Source organism: Vulpes vulpes, chromosome 1 (assembly GCF_048418805.1).
Source record: "Vulpes vulpes isolate BD-2025 chromosome 1, VulVul3, whole genome shotgun sequence".
In the NCBI taxonomy this organism is placed as follows: domain Eukaryota; kingdom Metazoa; phylum Chordata; class Mammalia; order Carnivora; family Canidae; genus Vulpes; species Vulpes vulpes.
The window spans coordinates 96,195,459-96,213,542 of record NC_132780.1 but is presented as its reverse complement, the minus strand read 5'-3'; the positions used below and the strand labels follow the sequence as shown (position 1 = coordinate 96,213,542).

Here is an 18,084-nt window from a genome sequence, read left to right as displayed (position 1 = left end):
CATCTTCGTAGGGGGTGGAATCAGGAGTTTTCATTCAACCCAAGCAGTATTGAACAACTAAATTACCAGACATATCAAAGACAACTGAAACACCAGATTTATGGATGTGTGTTTGTTCCTTAGATTTTACCCATTAGGGATTGGGTAAAATGTGACATCTGGTTTCTCCAAAGATTAAAACAAAGTAGGGCTTACCGACCACTCTGCATTGTCTGTCTTGGAACATCTCACGTTCACAGGCAAGCTAAGGACGAGCTTGTTGAAGGAAAGACCTTCCTTTTTAGCCCATTTAAACTTGTTCATTGCGTCCATGAAAGAAAGGTTTTTATACTGCTTGGGGCTCTTGATAATGAAGGGCCAGGTCCTGAATTTAGAATAACTACAATCAGTCATATTCAGAACAAAAGCATGACATGCTTCCACTACTTTTCAACATTCTAAAATAGACCTCATATTTGTCCATTTTTACACACATAGAAAAGCCAATGCAAAGGACTGATTGACTCATCAGCAAATGCCAAAAGAAATACATATGTTGAATAAGGTGCCGTTGGGGAAAAAAGGGAAATTCCTTATTTTAGTAGCAAATGGGTACTACTCTAGACATTTAATTTTGACTCACAAAGCTTGCTCCAGCTTCATGATTCCTTGTTTGTTTATTTGTTTTGGCTCTTGTTAACAATGGAGCTGGCACGCATTCAGTTCTGCAGAATGTAACACTAATGGTGTATTAAAGAAATGTGTAGGTTTTTAAAAGCAGGGTAAGACATGGAAATTTCAGTTCCATAGGGTTGAAAAGCCTGACCCCTGCTGGCTGCCCTGTTTTGACTTGCCTAAGGTGATAATAAATTTTAAAAATCTGAAACTGAACCAGTATTTTTCAAATTTTACTGAGAAAAAAAAAATACTCCACAAAAGATATATACTCTTGCTTCCACTTGCTGCTCTAAAAAACACATTAATGTCCAAGAAAGAAAGAAAGTAGAAATCATAGAATGACACAATCTGCTTGAAAAGATACTCTGGGTGATGTGTCATTAAACATAAGTTTTGGGGATCCCTGAGTGGCGAAGCGGTTTGGCGCCTGCCTTTGGCCCAGGGCGCGATCCTGGAGACCCGGGACTGAATCCCACATCCGGCTCCCGGTGCATGGAGCCTGCTTCTCCCTCTGTCTGTGTCTCTGCCTCTCTCTCTCTCTCGGTGACTATCATAAATAAATAAAAAAAAATTAAAAAATAAATAAATAAACATAAGTTTTATGTTATTGATTGCTGAAAAAAAGGAAAAGTGTAAGTAAGTGTTGGCACACCACAAAGATTTACTTGAACTAATCCATGGTGTCTTGGAGATTATTATGGGTAACCAGCAGGCATTTGGCTCCTATAGCATCCCAAGACGTTCCAGTGGTTTCAGTAATGAGCAACTAATTAATCTCCAGTTGAAGAATTTATACTTTTAATATTTGATCTTCACAATTTCTTTTTAAAAAATATTTATTCAGGGAGGGGCAAATGGCGGAAAAGCAGGGTCTCCAAGTCACCTGTCCCCACCAAATTACCTACATAACCTTCAACTCATCCTGAAAATCTACGAATTCGGCCTGAGATTTAAAGAGAGACCAGCTGGAACGCTACAGTGAGAAGAGTTCGCGCTTCTATCAGGTAGGAAGACGGGGAAAAAGAAATAAAGACACAAAAGGCCCCCAAGGGGGAGGGGCCCCGCGAGGAGCCGGGCTGAGGCCGGGGCGAGTGTCCCCAGGACAGGAGAGCCCCGTCCCGGAGGAGCAGGAGCTGCACCAACCTTCCTGGGCGGAAAGGGGCCCGCAGGGAGGTGGAGCAGGACCCAGGAGGGCGGGGATGCCCTCGGGCTCCCGGGGACACTAACAGACACCTGCGCCCCGGGAGAGTGCGCCGAGCTCCCTAAGGGCTGCAGCGCGCATGGCGGGACCCGGAGCAGCTCGGAGGGGCTCGGGGGCGGCTCCGCGGAGGGGGCTGCGGGGCGGGAGCGCGAATCCAACAGCGCAGGCCCCGGAGCACAGGGCGCCGGGACACAGCCCAGGATCCGGCCTCCCCCGGGACAGGCAGAGGCCGGGAGGGCCCAGGACAGCGAGGACGCTCCTGCCCCGAGCTGAGCAGATCAGCGGCCCTGCCCCGGAGCCTCCAGGCCCTGCAGAGGGAGAGCCCCGGAGGTACTGCGGGAGCTGACTCCAGGGCTGCAGAGCTGGCCCTGCCACTGCGGTTGTTCCTCCTGGGGCCTCACGGGGTGAACAACCCCCACTGAGCCCTGCACCAGGCAGGGGGCAGAGCAGCTCCCCCAAGTGCTAACACCTGAGAATCAGCACAACAGGCCCCTCCCCAAGAAGACCAGCTGGACGGACAAGTTCCAGGGGAAGTCAAGGGACTTAAAGTATACAGAATCAGAAGATACTCCGCCAGGGTTTTGTTTTTTTGTTTTTGTTTTTGTTTTTGTTTTTTTGTTTTTGCTTTTTTATTTGTTTGCTTCCCCCACCCTTTTTTCTTTCTCTTTTTCTTCTCTTTTTTTTCTTCCTTTTTTCTTGTTTCTTTTTCTCTTTTCTTTCCTTCTTTCTCTCCTCTCTTTTTTACCTTTTCCAATACAACTTGTTTTTGGCCACTCTGCACTGAGCAAAATGACTAGAAGGAAAACCTCACCTCAAAAGAAAGTATCAGAAACAGTCCTCTCTCCCACAGAGCTACAAAATCTGGATGGATTACAATTCAATGTCAGAAAACCAATTCAGAATAGACCACATACTGGGTCACAAATCAGGTCTGAATCGATTGGGATCGTCCCCTGTATATTCTCAGACCATAATGCCTTGAAATTAGAACTAAATCACAACAAGAGGTTTGGAAGAACCTCAAACACATGGAGGTTAAGGACCATCCTGCTAAAAGATGAAAGGGTCAACAAGGAAATTAAGGAAGAATTAAAAAGATTCATGGAAACTAATGAGAATGAAGATACAACCGTTCAAAATCTTTGGGATGCAGCAAAAGCAGTCGTGAGGGGGAAATACACTGCAATACAAGCATCCATTCAAAAACTGGAAAGAACTCAAATACAAAAGCTCACCTTACACATAAAGGAGCTAGAGAAAAAACAGCAAATAGATCCTACACCCAGCAAAGAAGAGAGTTAATAAGGATTTGAGCAGAACTCAACGAAATCGAGACCAGAAGAACTGTGGAACAAATCCACAGAACCAGGAGTTGGTTCTTTGAAAGAATTAATAAGATAGATAAACCATTAGCCAACCTTATTAAAAAGAAGAGAGAGAAGACTCAAATTAATAAAATCATGAATGAGAAAGGAGAGATCACTACCAATACCAAGGAAATACAAACGATTTTAAATACATATTATGAACAGCTGTACGCCAATAAATTAGGCAATCTAGAAGAAATGGACACATTTCTGGAAAGACACAAACTACCAAAACTGGAACAGGAAGAAATAGAAAACCTGAACAGACCAATAACCAGGGAGGAAATTGAAGCAGTCATCAAACACCTCCCAAGACACAAGAGTCCAGGGCCAGATGGCTTCCCAGGGCAATTCTATCAAACGTTTAAAGAAGAAATCATACCTATTCTACTAAAGCTGTTTGGAAAGATAGAAAGAGATGGAGTACTTCCAAACTTGTTCTATGAGGCCAGCATCACCTTAATTCCAAAACCAGACAAAGACCCCACCAAAAAGGAGAATTACAGACCAATATCCCTGATGAACACAGATGCAAAAATTCTCAAGATACTAGCCAATAGGATCCAACAGTACATTAAGAAAATTATTCACCATGACCAAGTAGGATTTATCCCCGGGACACAAGGCTGGTTCAACAGTCATAAAACAATAAATGTGATTCATCATATCAGCAAGAGAAAAACGAAGAACCATATGATCCTCTCATTAGATGAAGAGAAAGCATTTGACAAAATACAGCATCCATTCCTGATCAAAACTCTTCAGACTGTAGGGATAGAGGGAACATTCCTCAGCATCTTAAAAGCCATCTGCAAAAAGCCCACAGCAAATATCATTCTCAATGGGGAAGCACTGGGAGCCTTTCCCCTAAGATCAGGAACAAGACAGGGGTGTCCACTCTCACCACTGCTATTCAACATAGTACTGGAAGTCATCGCCTCAGCAATCAGGCAACAAAAAGACATAAAAGGCATTCAAATTGGCAAAGAAGAAGTCAAACTCTCCCTCTTTGCTGATGACATGATACTCTACATAAAAAACCCAAAAGACTCCACCCCAAGATTGCTAGAACTCATATAGCAATTCGTCAGTGTGGCAGGATCCAAAATCAATGCCCAGAAGTCAGTGGCATTTCTATACACTAACAATGAGACTGAAGAAAGAGAAATTAAGGAGTCAATCCCATTTACAATTGCACCCAAAAGCATAAGATACCTAGGAATAAACCTAACCAAAGAGGTAAAGGATCTATACCCTAAAAACTATAGAACACTTCTGAAAGAAATTGAGGAAGACACAAAGAGATGGAAAAATATTCCATGCTCATGTATTGGCAGAATTAATATTGTGAAAATGTCAATGTTACCCAGGGCAATTTACACGTTTAATGCAATCCCTATCAAAATACCATGGACTTTCTTCAGAGAGTTAGAACAAATTATTTTAAGATTTGTGTGGAATCAGAGAAGACCTCAAATAGCCAGGGGGATTTTAAAAAAGAAAACCATATCTGGGGGCATCACAATGCCAGATTTCAGGTTGTACTACAAAGCTGTGGTCATCAAGACAGTGTGGTACTGACACAAAAACAGACACATAGATCAATGGAATAGAACAGAGAATCCTGAAGTGGACCCTCAGCTTCATGGTCAACTAATATTCAATAAAGGAGGAAAGACTATCCATTGGAAGAAAGACAGTCTCTTCAATAAATGGTGCTGGGGAAATTGGACATCCACATGCAGAAGAATGAGACTAGACCACTCTCTTGCACCATACAGAAAGATAAACTCAAAATGGATGAAAGATCTAAATGTGAGACAAGATTCCATCAAAATCCTAGAGGAGAACACAGGCGACACCCTTTTTGAACTCGGCCACAGTAACTTCTTGCAAGATACATCCACGAAGGCAAAAGAAACAAAAGCAAAAATGAACTATTGGGACTTCATCAAGATAAGAAGCTTTTGCACAGCAAAGGATACAGTCAACAAAACTAAAAAACAACCTACAGAATGGGAGAAGAAATTTGCAAATGACGTATCAGATAAAGGGCTAGTTTCCAAGATCTATAAAAAGCTTATTAAACTCAACAGCAAAGAAACAAACAATCCAATCATGAAATGGGCAAAAGACATGAAGAGAAATCTCACAGACAAGACATAGACATGGCCAACAAGCACATGAGAAAATGCTCTGCATCACTTGCCATCAGGGAAATACAAATCAAAACACAATGAGATCCCACCTCACACCAGTGAGAATGGGGAAAATTAGCAAGGCAGGAAACCACAAATGTTGGAGAGGATGTGGAGAAAAGGGGACCCTTTTGCACTGTTGGTGGGAATGTGAACTGGTGCAGCCACTCTGGAACTGTCTGGAGGTTCCTCAAAGAGTTAAAAATAGACCTGCCCTACGACCCAGCAATTGCACTGTTGGGGATTTACCCCAAAGATACAGATGCAATGAAACTCCGGGACACGTGCATCCTGATGTTTATAGCAGCAATGTCCAAAATAGCCAAACTGTAGAAGGAGCCCCGGTGTCCATCGAAAGATGAATGGATAAAGATGTGGTTTATGTATACAATGGAATATTCCTCAGCCATTAGAAATGACAAATACCCACCATTTGCTTCAACGTGGTTGGAACTGGAGGGTATTATGCTGAGTGAAGTAAGTCAATCAGAGAAGGACAAACATTATATGTTCTCATTTATTTGGGGAATATAAATAATAGTGAAAGGAATAGAAGGGAAGGGAGAAGAAATGGGTAGGTAATATCAGAAAGGGAGACAGAACATAAGGACTCCTAACTCTGGGAAATGAACTAGGGGTGGTGGAAGGGGAGGAGGGTGGGGGGTGGGAGTGAATGGGTGACGGGCACTGAGCGGGGCACTTGACGGGATGAGCACTGGGTGTTATTCTGTATGTTGGCAAATTGAACACCAATAAAAAATAAATTTATTATTAAAAAAAGAAAAAAATATTTATTCATTTATTTGAGGAAGAGAGAAAGTGTGTGCATAAGCGGGGGTAGTGGCAGAAAAGTGGAGGCAGAGGAAGATGCAGACTTCTCACTGAGCAGAGACCCACATACAGAGCATGATCCCACGACCCTGAGATCATGACCTGAGCCAAAACCAAGAGTCGGATGCTCAACCAATTGAGCCACACAGCACCCCCACAAGTTCTTCATTTATTTATGCCTTTAATTGCTCTCTTACACACACAAGCTAGTTAGGCACATTGAATATTAGCTTTTAAAGTAAATTAGCCCTTCTTCATTGATCTTTTAGGGTTATGAAAATAAATTTTTAAGGCATAAACTAAAATTATTGCCCCCTTACTCCAATAAGTGAAACGACGAGTACAACAATGGATAATATACGAGGATCTCTAGATTCTTCATTTCTAACTTCCCTTTTCCTTGAATTAAAGACAACATACCTTTGTTGCATTTAAAATGCATTATCTTGCACAAAGATCGTAAAGTTAAAAGTATTATAAAGAAAGAGCAGTTGGCATCATACAACCCTAAACATATCTAGCAATGACCTAAAAATCTATAAAATTCTAAAATTAAACATTCTGGGCTGTGTGAGTGGCTCAGTCAGTTGGGCAACTGCCTTTGGTTCAGGTCATTATTCCGGGGTCCTGGGATCCAACCTCACAACCGGCTCCCTGCTCAGTGGGGGACCTGCTTCTCCCCTTGCCCCTCACACCCCACTCGTGTTCTCTCTTTCTCTCTCTCTTTAATAAATAAATAACATCTTTTTAAAAAAATTTTAAATAAAATTAAACATTCAATGAAACCTTGTAGAGATGCAATCCAGAGAATTAGTATAAAATAAAAACTTGATAGGAGCCTAATACATTTACACATAGTGTCCTTTTATCCATTTATTTGTGAGAGGTGGGGTGGGGAGGAAGAGAGAGAGAGAATCTGAACCAGACTCCACAATGAGTGCAGAGCCCAAAGGTGGGGGGTGGGGGTGAGGGTGGGGTCAATCCCACAACAGTGAGTCTGTGACCTGGGCCAAAACCAAGAGTCCACAGGCTCAACTGACTGAGACACCCAAGCACCCCTACTATGTCCTTTTAAATACACGGAAGGCAAAAGCTAGGTTTTATTAAAAATAAAATCTTTTAAAATCACATATTAAAAATAAAATTTGCTTTTTAATGAGATAAGGTGTCCTTCTTGAAAAGAAGAAAATCCATTTCCTAACCAGTGAGAAATGCTGGAACAAAATCATAACCTGTAATCCCTGTAACACCACCAGGTGGCACTGGAATCCCTATAAAGAGCCAAGGGGGGGCGGGGGGGGGGGGGGGGGAAGAGCCAAGGGACCTCATGGCTGCGTTTTCCAAGCCTTGCTGGTGAGAGTGAACAGTGTATTGTGGTACATACATGAAATCTTTAAAAGTTTTGCTGCTAGAATAAATCAGTAAACTAGTAAATTTTTTTTGAGATTTCACAGCATAAACATAAATGGTATAAAAACACTTATTAATTTACTATAAATATAGGTAAAAGGATGTAGAAAAACTTCACATGTCCGGAGACCGCATGACCCAGGCTGATGACCTGGGGATGTGGTCCCCAGCCCCTCTGAGATGGCAGCTTGATTTGTATTTATTATCTCCTCTGCATTCCTGATGACTTTGTTCAGGCCTCTATCTATAATGACGTCACACCAACAAACCTACTCCTTCCAGCCTATCCTATACCACACTTCTCGATTACCCCAGGAGAAAAAGAAATGAAGAGATGGAAAGAGGAGAAATCCTGAAAAAAATAAATCTTTATCCTAAGTATTTTTCCTTAAAAGACTAAGCTTTAGACCAGAAACATGTAACCTTGAAGTAGCAAGCTCTGCTCTCACTGGAACTGAGAGTTGGTTAGGAATATTGGGAATGGTTTAGAAATTAAAAGAGTTTCATTTTTGTACATCTGAGCAGGGTGTAAATGTCTACCCAGATGCATATATAAATAAGAGGGTATTATTTATGTATCACTGTAGTTGATAAAAACAAATTACATTATGATTTAATATTGGTGAGCAATTTTCCTTTGCAAATTTAATCAAATTACAAGTTGATTTAAAAATATATATATATATATACACATGAAATGAACTTAAGACTACCCAAAGTAACTCTGGAAAGAGAAACAAATGACAAAGTTTGGGGACATATATGGTCTTATTTAAGACTTACTATAAAACTATGATAACAGAGTCTGATATTAGAGTTAGGCTAAACATGAACACCAGTGAAATAAAATTCACAGCCAAGAAATAGTCAATGTATGATCCAATGATTTTCAACAAACATTCGAGGATAATTCACTAGGAAAAAGGTGGGGTTTTTTTTTTTCATCAAATGGCCCTTGAATAACTTGATAGCCATATGAAAAATGGTGAACTACAGTATTTGCCTCATAACACACACATAAATTTACTTAAAGTGGGTCATCAGTATAAACATAAAAGCTGAAAAATGTAAACTTTATAGAGGGGTGGGATCAGGAAAAAAATCTTCATAACCTTGGGTAGGCAAATATTTCCTACACAGGATATCCAAAGCACAAAATAAACAAAAAATGATAAAATGGCTTCAAAAAATACCGTTAAAGGGGATCCCTGGGTGGCTCAGCGGTTTAGCGCCTGCCTTTGGCCCAGGTCCTGGGATCGAGTCCCACGTCAGGCTCCCAGCATGGAGCCTGCTTCTCTCTCTCTCTCTCTCTCTCTCATGAATGAATAAATAAAATCTTTAAAAAAAAAACTATTAAAAATGAAAACATTCACAGACTAGCTTCTCCTAGTGGTAAAAATATATCTGACCAAGAGCTTATATCTTAAGTGTAAAGAACACTTTAAAAATATAAAGAACTCCTACAACTCTATAATAAGAAAACAAGTACCCAATGAAACAAAACAATGGACAAAAATTTGAATTAAAAAGGAACATATAGATAACCAATAAGCACGTGAAAAGAGGCTCAATATTGTTAGTCATAAGAGAAATGGAAAATAAAAACACTATAAGATACCACTACATACGCTTTAAAACAAATGCAATTTAGGAGCTCTTATACATTATTGGCAAGTAATTTTGGAGAGTATTTTGAGAGTCTTATGAGATAAACAAACTTGGTATACAATCCAATGATTCCACAAATACATGCTAGCCCAGAAAATGGAAAACATATGTCCATACAGAGACTAATACAATACTGTTCATGGCAGCTTTCTTCATAGCAGCCAGAGACTGGGCACAATCCAAATGTCTTTGCACTGGTGAATCAATAGATGAATGTTGGTGTATCCACACAAGGGAATTCCACCCAACAATAAAAAGGAGTGGAGTGCTGATATATACAAGAGCATAGATGAATCTCAGAAACATTCTGAATCAAAGAAGCCAGGCACAAAAGAGCACATACGATAGGATTCCATTTTTATAAAACCTAGAAAAGATCAAACTAATGTGATGATGTAGAGCAGATTTGCAGTTTCCTGGGGCTCAGTGTGGGAGGTGGGTTTGTCTCTAAATTGCAGAAGGGAACTTTTGGGGGTGAGGAGAATGTTCCATACCTTGTCTGTGATGGGTTAAATAGGTATACACATCTGAGAACAGGTGCAATTTGTCACGTGTAATTCTACCTCAAGCAATTTGACTTGAAAAGCCAATAGTAAAACAGAAATAAAAACATACCAACAAGCCAATGAAAAAGAAGATAAACATCACGTCATACACTTTATAATCTAATTGTTAAAGAAGAAAGTCAGGCAATCTGACCTAACCAAGTATAACTCCTGATCCTTTTGACACTCTCAGAGTAAAGGAATGTTGGGAAGCCCACAGTAAAGTTGTCTCCCAGGTGGAAGAGAAGCTTCAGGGCCACAGAAGATTTGACTGCATGATCTAAAGGCCTCGGATATTCTTCTATGGAAAGGGGTTACATCCCAATCAGTGAGGAAACTTCCTCAGGAGGGTGCCTAGCTGGCTCAGTTGGTGGAGCATGTGATTCTTGACCTCTGGGTTGTGAATTTGAGCCCCATGTTGGGTGCAGAGATTATTTAAAAATAAAACCTTTAAAGGGGCACCTGTGTGGCACAGTCAGCTGAGTGTCTGACTCTTGTTTTTGGCTCAGGTCATAATCTCAGGGTCATGAAACTGAGCCCCACATAGGGCTCTGGGCCCAGTGAGGAGTTGTTTGCTTAAGACCTTCTCTCCCTCTCTCATGCCCCTCCTTGCCTCTTTAAAACAAATAAATCCTAAAAAAAAAAAAAAGAAAGAAAGAAAGACAGAAGAAAGAAAGAAGAAAGAAAGAAAGAAAGAAAGAAAGAAAGAAAGAAAGAAGAAAGAAAGAAAGAAAGTAAGAAAGAAAGAAAGAAAGAAAGAAAGAAAGAAAGAATACTTTTCAGGAGATTTTCTTAAGAACATCTGAGGAAGGAATAACCTATGCACAGAATCCAGAGCATACCAGTCCCATTTCTATACCTCTATCCTCACAGCCCTTTACCCTCAAACTATGGAAAAGTGTGTACATAAAATATGTCAACCAAACCTCAAACTGTGGTGTGCAGAGAAAGAGAGCTACTGTCAGATTTGCTTATTAGAAGGTAGACAAGAATTCATCCACATTTTATCAAAGCAAAGAGACATTTTCAGACAGAATTAGCTTGGTGTGAGCAAGAAATGACACAACAATCCTGCAAACATAGGGTAAAGAAGAAATTATACCACATTTCATGAAAAGAGACAGAAAAAGTTGACTCTAGAAGAAAATATAAACCAATTATACCAGAGAGAATTCCCACAAGTGTTTCATGTAGTAAGTTTATTTAATAAGAGCATGAATTTAATTAAGCAAGAGCTCACCTACAAGAATTTAAAACAACAGAATGAGATGAAAAGGAAGATAGCAGACCAATGGAAATAAATTTAGGATGAAACAAATTTAGCACCAAATAAATTAGAAAAAGCAAGAAGCAGAAAACCCTATTACAAGGGAAAGCATTTGTGAAAAACCCCAAATAGATTAGAAAAAAACTTTGTAGATATAAGAAAATTTCCCTGAAATGAAGAAAAAATAAGTGAATAAATGTAATGAAAGAACACACTATGTTTCAGGAAAATTTAATGCAGATATTCGACACCGAACTATGTTCAGTTTAACTTATGATTTCTACAGGTGGATGAAGAATATTACCATTCATCCAAAGAGACCTCCCAAGAGGAAAAAAAAGATATGGCCCTGAAATGTTATATCCAGCCAAATAGTGTCCAGATATAAATGCATAAATTCTCAAATATTAAAAAAAAAACCCACAGGGCATAAAGCATCTAGAAACACTTCTTGATTAACCAGCTTGCAAATAACATTCTGATGAATCAAATGAAAGACCTCAGAAATGTAGAAATCCTGTAAGATTAAAAGCTGCATTAAATATTGTGGGGATTTGGTTTGAGGAATACATGGGAAAATGTACAATCTGGAAAATACCAAAATTATAACCTCAGTAATAAATATTTGGAAATACAGAAAAGGGACATGAGAGAAACTGAAAGTATAAATGTTCTCATCTTTTATGATCTAGAGTTGAAACATGTAGTGAAAAAGGAGTGTGCAACATTTTAATGTCTTTTACAATTTATGTTCTTAAACACTGGAGACCATGGCTAAAAAGAACAGCAGCACCACATTTATCTATAGTTCAACAACTGTTCAGTTTCAGCTTAGTGTTTTTATATAAATTAAGCAGAATTAAGATGTCATGTGTTATTTGAAATACTGCACAAATCGTCTTTCTTAACAGCAATCTACCCATATTTATAGCAACACCTCCACAAAAAGACATCTATAATAGCATTCAATTAATGCTAGCATCATTTATTTCTAACAGAATTTGAGCTGATTGCGCCTTCTTTTTGAAATCTTTTTTTCCTGCATTCCTTAAAGCCCTCATAAACAAGCATGGGGGACTCTTACACCCTGTAAACATTAAGTGATTTTTCTAACAAAGAAAAATACAAACACATCCCTTGATTCTTTTTCAGAAATTGAACAAATTACATCAAACTTTCCATCACACAGGAGTGGATGAGACTCCTGGACCTACACAGACGGTGTAGACTCACTGGACCTATACAGACGGTGTCGATGTATGGAACAGCAGAAAATAAAGCATTTATCTAAACGTGAGATCTATTCTGTTATCTGAGCTTTATGAGCCTTTTGTTTTTCCTTAAACTCCAAGCTCTGTAGGAGGCAGAGGAAAATTGCAACCCCTCCAACAGACAAGACGTAGTTGTCTCTACTTTTCTACAAGCTCCTCTTATCCTAGGATTGTTACAGAATGTTTAAAATAAGACGGAGCACCTAACTAACCATTCTATGTAAAGCATAGAATAGAAGATTAGGGCTTATATGTTACATGATATTCCTCTTTAGTATTGTAATCCTGAAACCAAATTCGCAATATTCTTTTAAGTAAAACAGAAAAAAAAAATCACCCAAACCATTTCTCTTTCTGATCTTTTAGCCCGTACCTTGTTGGTTTGGCTTTCAATAACATTTACGTCAGGGTGATGACCTAACTCAAAGGTCTGATTTAAAGCCTAAACATGAATTTTACAACAGATGCTCCTTTTCACTCGTATTTTTGAAGAATAAATAAATTTAATCATGTAGTTAAGGGGTTTTACGTGGTCAATGACATTGCAAAACTGGCCTTGTTCTGCGAAACAATTCTCCCTGTCTTTTTAAGTCATAAAAAAAACCCAACTTTAAATTTTCCTGACAGAGACCAAAGGTGTGGACTCTAACAGAGCTCACTGGAACTTGGGAGTGGAGCGTTCAAAGGAAGATTTACACAGGTTGAACACAAAAGAAAATAATTAGCCCAGAGAATACATTTTGAATCATCACCTTATAAAACAAACAGCTTTCATTGTCCATTTGTTTTCAACATTCTTTCATATTAACTCTTGAATGGGAAAAAATTTCTAGTCAGTATGTAAAAAAAAAATATTCTAAAGGGAAAAAAAAGGCTACAAAGTCTGAGGAACAATATTGATATTTAAAAAACAAGACCATAGGGGCACTTGGGTGGCTCAGTGGGTTAAAGCAACTGCCTTCAGCTCACTCAGGTCATGATCCCAGGACCCCCCAGTAGGCTCCCCACATCAGGCTCCCTGCTCAGCAAGGAGTCTGCTTCTCCTTCTCCCTCTGCCCCTCCTCCCTGCTGCTGCTCTCTGTCTCCTTCTTTCTCAAATAAATAAATGAAATATTTTAATAAAAAATAAAAACAAGACTATACCCTAGTGTTTTTGGAATGACATTTAATATACTGTTTTGATATTCATTACCATTTTATTTTTTGCATATGTAATTATTTATTTCAAATAAAAAAGCAAATATCTACCTATATCAGAGACACAACAAACATTAGGCCCTCCTTTGATTATGCATGATCTGATGTGAAATAGTCTCTGAATCCCTCAGTTTCCATTTCCTCTTCTACAAAATTGGGATTGCAAGTCCTTCTCTACCTATCAGAATTGTGTGAAAACAAATTAATCGAAATTATACATATGGAAACACTTTATGAACCACAAATGAATTTACACAAGTGTTTGTTATTTGTATTTTAGTAGATACAGGCTTCTGTTCTGGTGGTCATTGGGTTGTCTGGGTAGGAACCCACTAGTAAGTATAATTGAAAAAGAAGAGAGCTCTTAGTTCATAATTTACAATTTACAATAAAAAGTAAATCATAATTATATACTACTTCAATGAATGCATTTGACCACATTCTCATCACCTGTTTTTTAATCCTTTCCTTAAACATATCATCTCAAAAATCTATGTGTATCTTTTACCTAATTATATAAGTCTTTCATATTGAAAAGCCTTAATCATTGGAAAATTCTTCCTTATAGTAAAACCAAATCTATGCTCCAAAATTTCCACCAGCCACCCTAATTCTTTGTGGTGTGGCTAAGAATGAATAAAATCCTTTTTTCTATGTCAACTAATATATCCAAAGCAGAACTTTCCATTTCTGCCTCAAATATGTCTCCCTACAGTTCTCTCTTTTTCTCTCATCACCTCCCTGAGATACCATCAACCAACAGGTCCGGTGTGTGTTACCGTGAGAAGGTAACCTGCTTGCTACCATTTCTCATCAGCTCTATGGCCACCATGTTGGTCCCAGACACATTCATCTCAACTGGGTGATCACAACAGTCTCCTGAGTGGTATTATTTTTCCCAGTCTGTTCTTCCTAGACTCCTTTCTCAATTCAGTAGCCAAATCAACATTGTTTCTATCCTACAATGGCTTCTCTTTGCACTCCAAACCTGGTGTCTTTATGTCACTCTAAGGTCCCACTTTTGCTCACTTCCTCTCTACCATATTTCACTCCATTCCAGCCAAATGCGCCTTCTTGCTATTCTTCAAACATGCTACTTTCATACCCACCATAAGGTCATGACATTGGCTCTTCTCTCTGCAAAGAGTATTCTTTATATCTTTCCATGGCTGGCTCCTCATCACTAAGGTCTCTACTCAAACATCACCTCTGGCCATGGATTGAATGTTTGTGTTCCCCTCCAAATTCATATGTTGAAATCTTAAGGTATCAGAAGCTGGGGTCTTAGGAAAGTGATTAGCTCATGAGGGCAAAACCCTCATGGTATTAGTGCCCTCATAAAAGCAGCTTGAGAAAGGTCCCTGCCACCCTCTGCCACGTGAGGTTACAGTGAGAAGATGACCATCTAGGAAGAAGTGAATCCTCACCAGACACTGGATCTGCTGGCACTTTGATCTTGGACTTCCCAGCCTCCAGAACTGTGAGCAACAAATTTCTGTTGTTCATAAGCTACTCGGTCTATGGTACTACATTATGGCAGCCTGGACAGACTAAGACACCATCCCAGAGAGGCTTTTACCATCCTACTGACTACAGCTACACACTCTTCCTTCACTGTCTCAGTTACTTTCCTAACATTTACTGACATCCGAAATTTTATATTTATAATGTTTATTACCTCTCCCCCATCCTAGAATATAGCCCCAAGAGGACAGAAATAATATATATCTTGTCAATTATTTTATCTTAAATAATTTCTATGTTGTACAATTGTGCAGAGAGAGTGAACATAGCATCCTGAGACTTTCATCCTTGGAAATGCCTGTGTGGAAGGCTGGCCTTTGGCTGGCATCAGCTAACCTAAGTAGTAAACAATTTCCTATCCTGATATAAAAGTTTCCCCAAATGAAGAGTGACTCATTGTGCCTCCACTATTTGTACAAACAATGCAAATTAGGTGGTTTTTTTTTTTCAAATAATTACTGTTTTATATTGGGACAGTACATTTCACATTTCAACCAAAAGACAAAAATGCAGTTTAACTTAAACACAGAAAATGATGGCATCTCTCAGATGCCTTATTTCTAAATTGAACGAATACACACATTGTTTCCTTCTGTCCCCCAATGCAAGGCCACAAGCTTTGCCCAAAGTCTTGGGTTTTTGATGCCATAGGCCATCCGGCATCTTGGACTTGTGAGCCACTTAAATGTAGCAATTAAAACACTTGAGAGGTCTAGCAAATGGCATTCGAAAGGGACCTCAAAGTGCAGATACATCTTTTCAAACATGTTACAGGCTGAGCTGGCTCTTTGAACACTATCACTCTGCCTTCCTTCTGGAAGTCTCAATTTGAGTACTTACTAGACAGAGGACACCTATGTAACCAGTTCTCAATAAAAAACTCTGGTATGGAGTGCCTGGGTGCCTCAGTCAGTTAAGCATCTGCCTTCCTCTCAGGTCATGATCTCAGGGTCCTGGGGTTAAGCCCCTCTGAGCAGGGAGCCTGATTCTCCCTCTCTCTCTACCCCTCCCCACAACTTGTGTGCATGCACGTATGCTTTCTCTCTCTCTCTCTCTCTCTCTCTCTCTCTCTCTCTCTCTCTCAAAAAATAAAATAAAATAAAATCTTAAAAATCTTTTAAAAAGCTTAAAAGAAAACCTCTGGGCACTGAGTCTTTAATGGGTATCTCTAGTTGACAACATCTCACGCATGTTGTCATACTTTGATGCTAGTGGAATTAAGTACATTCTGTGTGATTCCACTTTAGAGGCTTCTTGGACCCTTGTCCTGGGGTTTCTCTGGATTTGGCCCACGTGCCATTTCCTTTTGTTAAGTTTGTTTTGTACTCTTCCTCTGTAAAAAATATTAGCCATAGATACAATAATAGGCTGAATTCTTCAGGTCCTCCTAGAAAATCTCTGAACCTGGTAGGAGTCTTGGGGACCTTGGACATATCAAACAAGAAGCTCATTTTGTCATCACAGCTAAAAATAAGTAAACAGAACAAGACTTAAAAGAATTCCATAATATGGTGATAAATCCAATATGCAAATAAAGCCCATTCTTCTGTGAAGTACACTACCCCACTATGAAATCCATTTACTACTTACGTGACTGGCCTATATATCTCCTTCACACCAATGAACTGAAGTTGCTCCATAATGTCTGGAATACTTGCACATCGAGTAAGGTTAATTCTTGGATAATAAAGAAGGTATGAGAGACACATTTCATTCCTGGTGCTCAATCCTCCCTGAAAATGGAGATCTTTTGTTTAGAAAAGTATGTGTTCCACCAATGCTGACACTTAAGAGCACACAAGCTGCCTGTGTTCTACAATCTCTTGCAGCATTGACATGTAAGACATACTAAAGCTGAAAAATAATAATCTGAGTGACAATTTAGTCACATTGAAAAATTAATATAATTATTTCCATCTATTTAAAAGTTGCCTTTCTTAAACAATCTGACAATCTCTTTCAAATTCCGTTCATATGATGTAAACTTCTCAGCACTGAGAACATTTCAGAAGATTATAGGGATGCTTGGTCAACATGATACCAGTCAGTTTGATGGAATCTTTGCCTGACTGCACTGAATTTTCTATATTCTTATTGTTATGTGTATAAACATAAGCAGATGCATCCCACAAAGAAAACAGATCTCACCTTTTGAATATAGGTAATAACGTATTTACTGAAATTAAAAAGATGAAAGTTCTCAGGAGAACAGAATCTAGAACTGCTGCAACATATTATTGACAGTGTCGAATTTTCAAGGAAAAGTTATCAAACCTAAAAAGAAATTGGAAACTACAGTCTGCATCCAGAAAATGAAAAAGTTACCAGCAGAAACTGATTGTGAGAAGCTACAGATGCTGGATTTAGCAAAAACTTATGGATATAAATATGTTTAAAAAGTTAAAGAAAGATGTTCAAGAAATTAAAGACAAATATGTCAAAAATGAGTAAACAAATAGAGAATGACACCAGAGAAAAGAAAAAATAAAAAAGAACAAAATAGAAATTCTAGAGGTAAAAGTTACCATCATTGAATAAAAAATGCTCAGGATGAGCTTAATAGCAGATCTGAGGTAGCAGAAGAATCAGTGACCTCAAATATAGTTCAATAGAAGTTTTCCAATCCGAAGAACAGAGAAAGAAAAAAAAAAACCTAAAGAAAGTGAAAATATCCCAGAAAATACCTCAAACTACATTAAGTATTACAACATACATGCAATTAGAGTTCCAGAGTGAGAAGGAAAAGAATAAAGGTTAGGAAAATATTTTTTAAAATAATGGCTGTAATCTTCCTGAATTTAGTGAAAAACATTAACTTACAGACCCAAGAAGCTCAACAAATGCCAAAGATAAGTGCGAAGAGAGCCATACCTAAACACATCATAGTCAAATAGCTGAAGTCCAAAGACAAAGAGGAAACCTCAAAAGCAGCAAGAGAGAAATGGCAC

At 38.8% G+C, this 18,084-nt stretch overlaps 1 protein-coding gene across 3 annotated transcripts in view; it reads right to left on the bottom strand.

Annotated features, from left to right (window-relative positions):
• MOXD1 (monooxygenase DBH like 1) overlaps window positions 1-18,084 on the bottom strand; it is a 152,884-nt gene that overhangs the window by 52,711 nt on the left and 82,089 nt on the right. For 2 of the 3 annotated variants that reach the window (XM_072720989.1, XM_026018159.2), the window contains exon 10: window positions 16,727-16,869. In XM_072720989.1, coding sequence (XP_072577090.1) covers window positions 16,727-16,869 — 143 coding nt within the window. Of the gene's footprint in view, window positions 1-195; window positions 365-16,726; window positions 16,870-18,084 lie in introns of all 3 variants that reach the window. The other variant, XM_026018158.2, reaches the window with a different exon arrangement.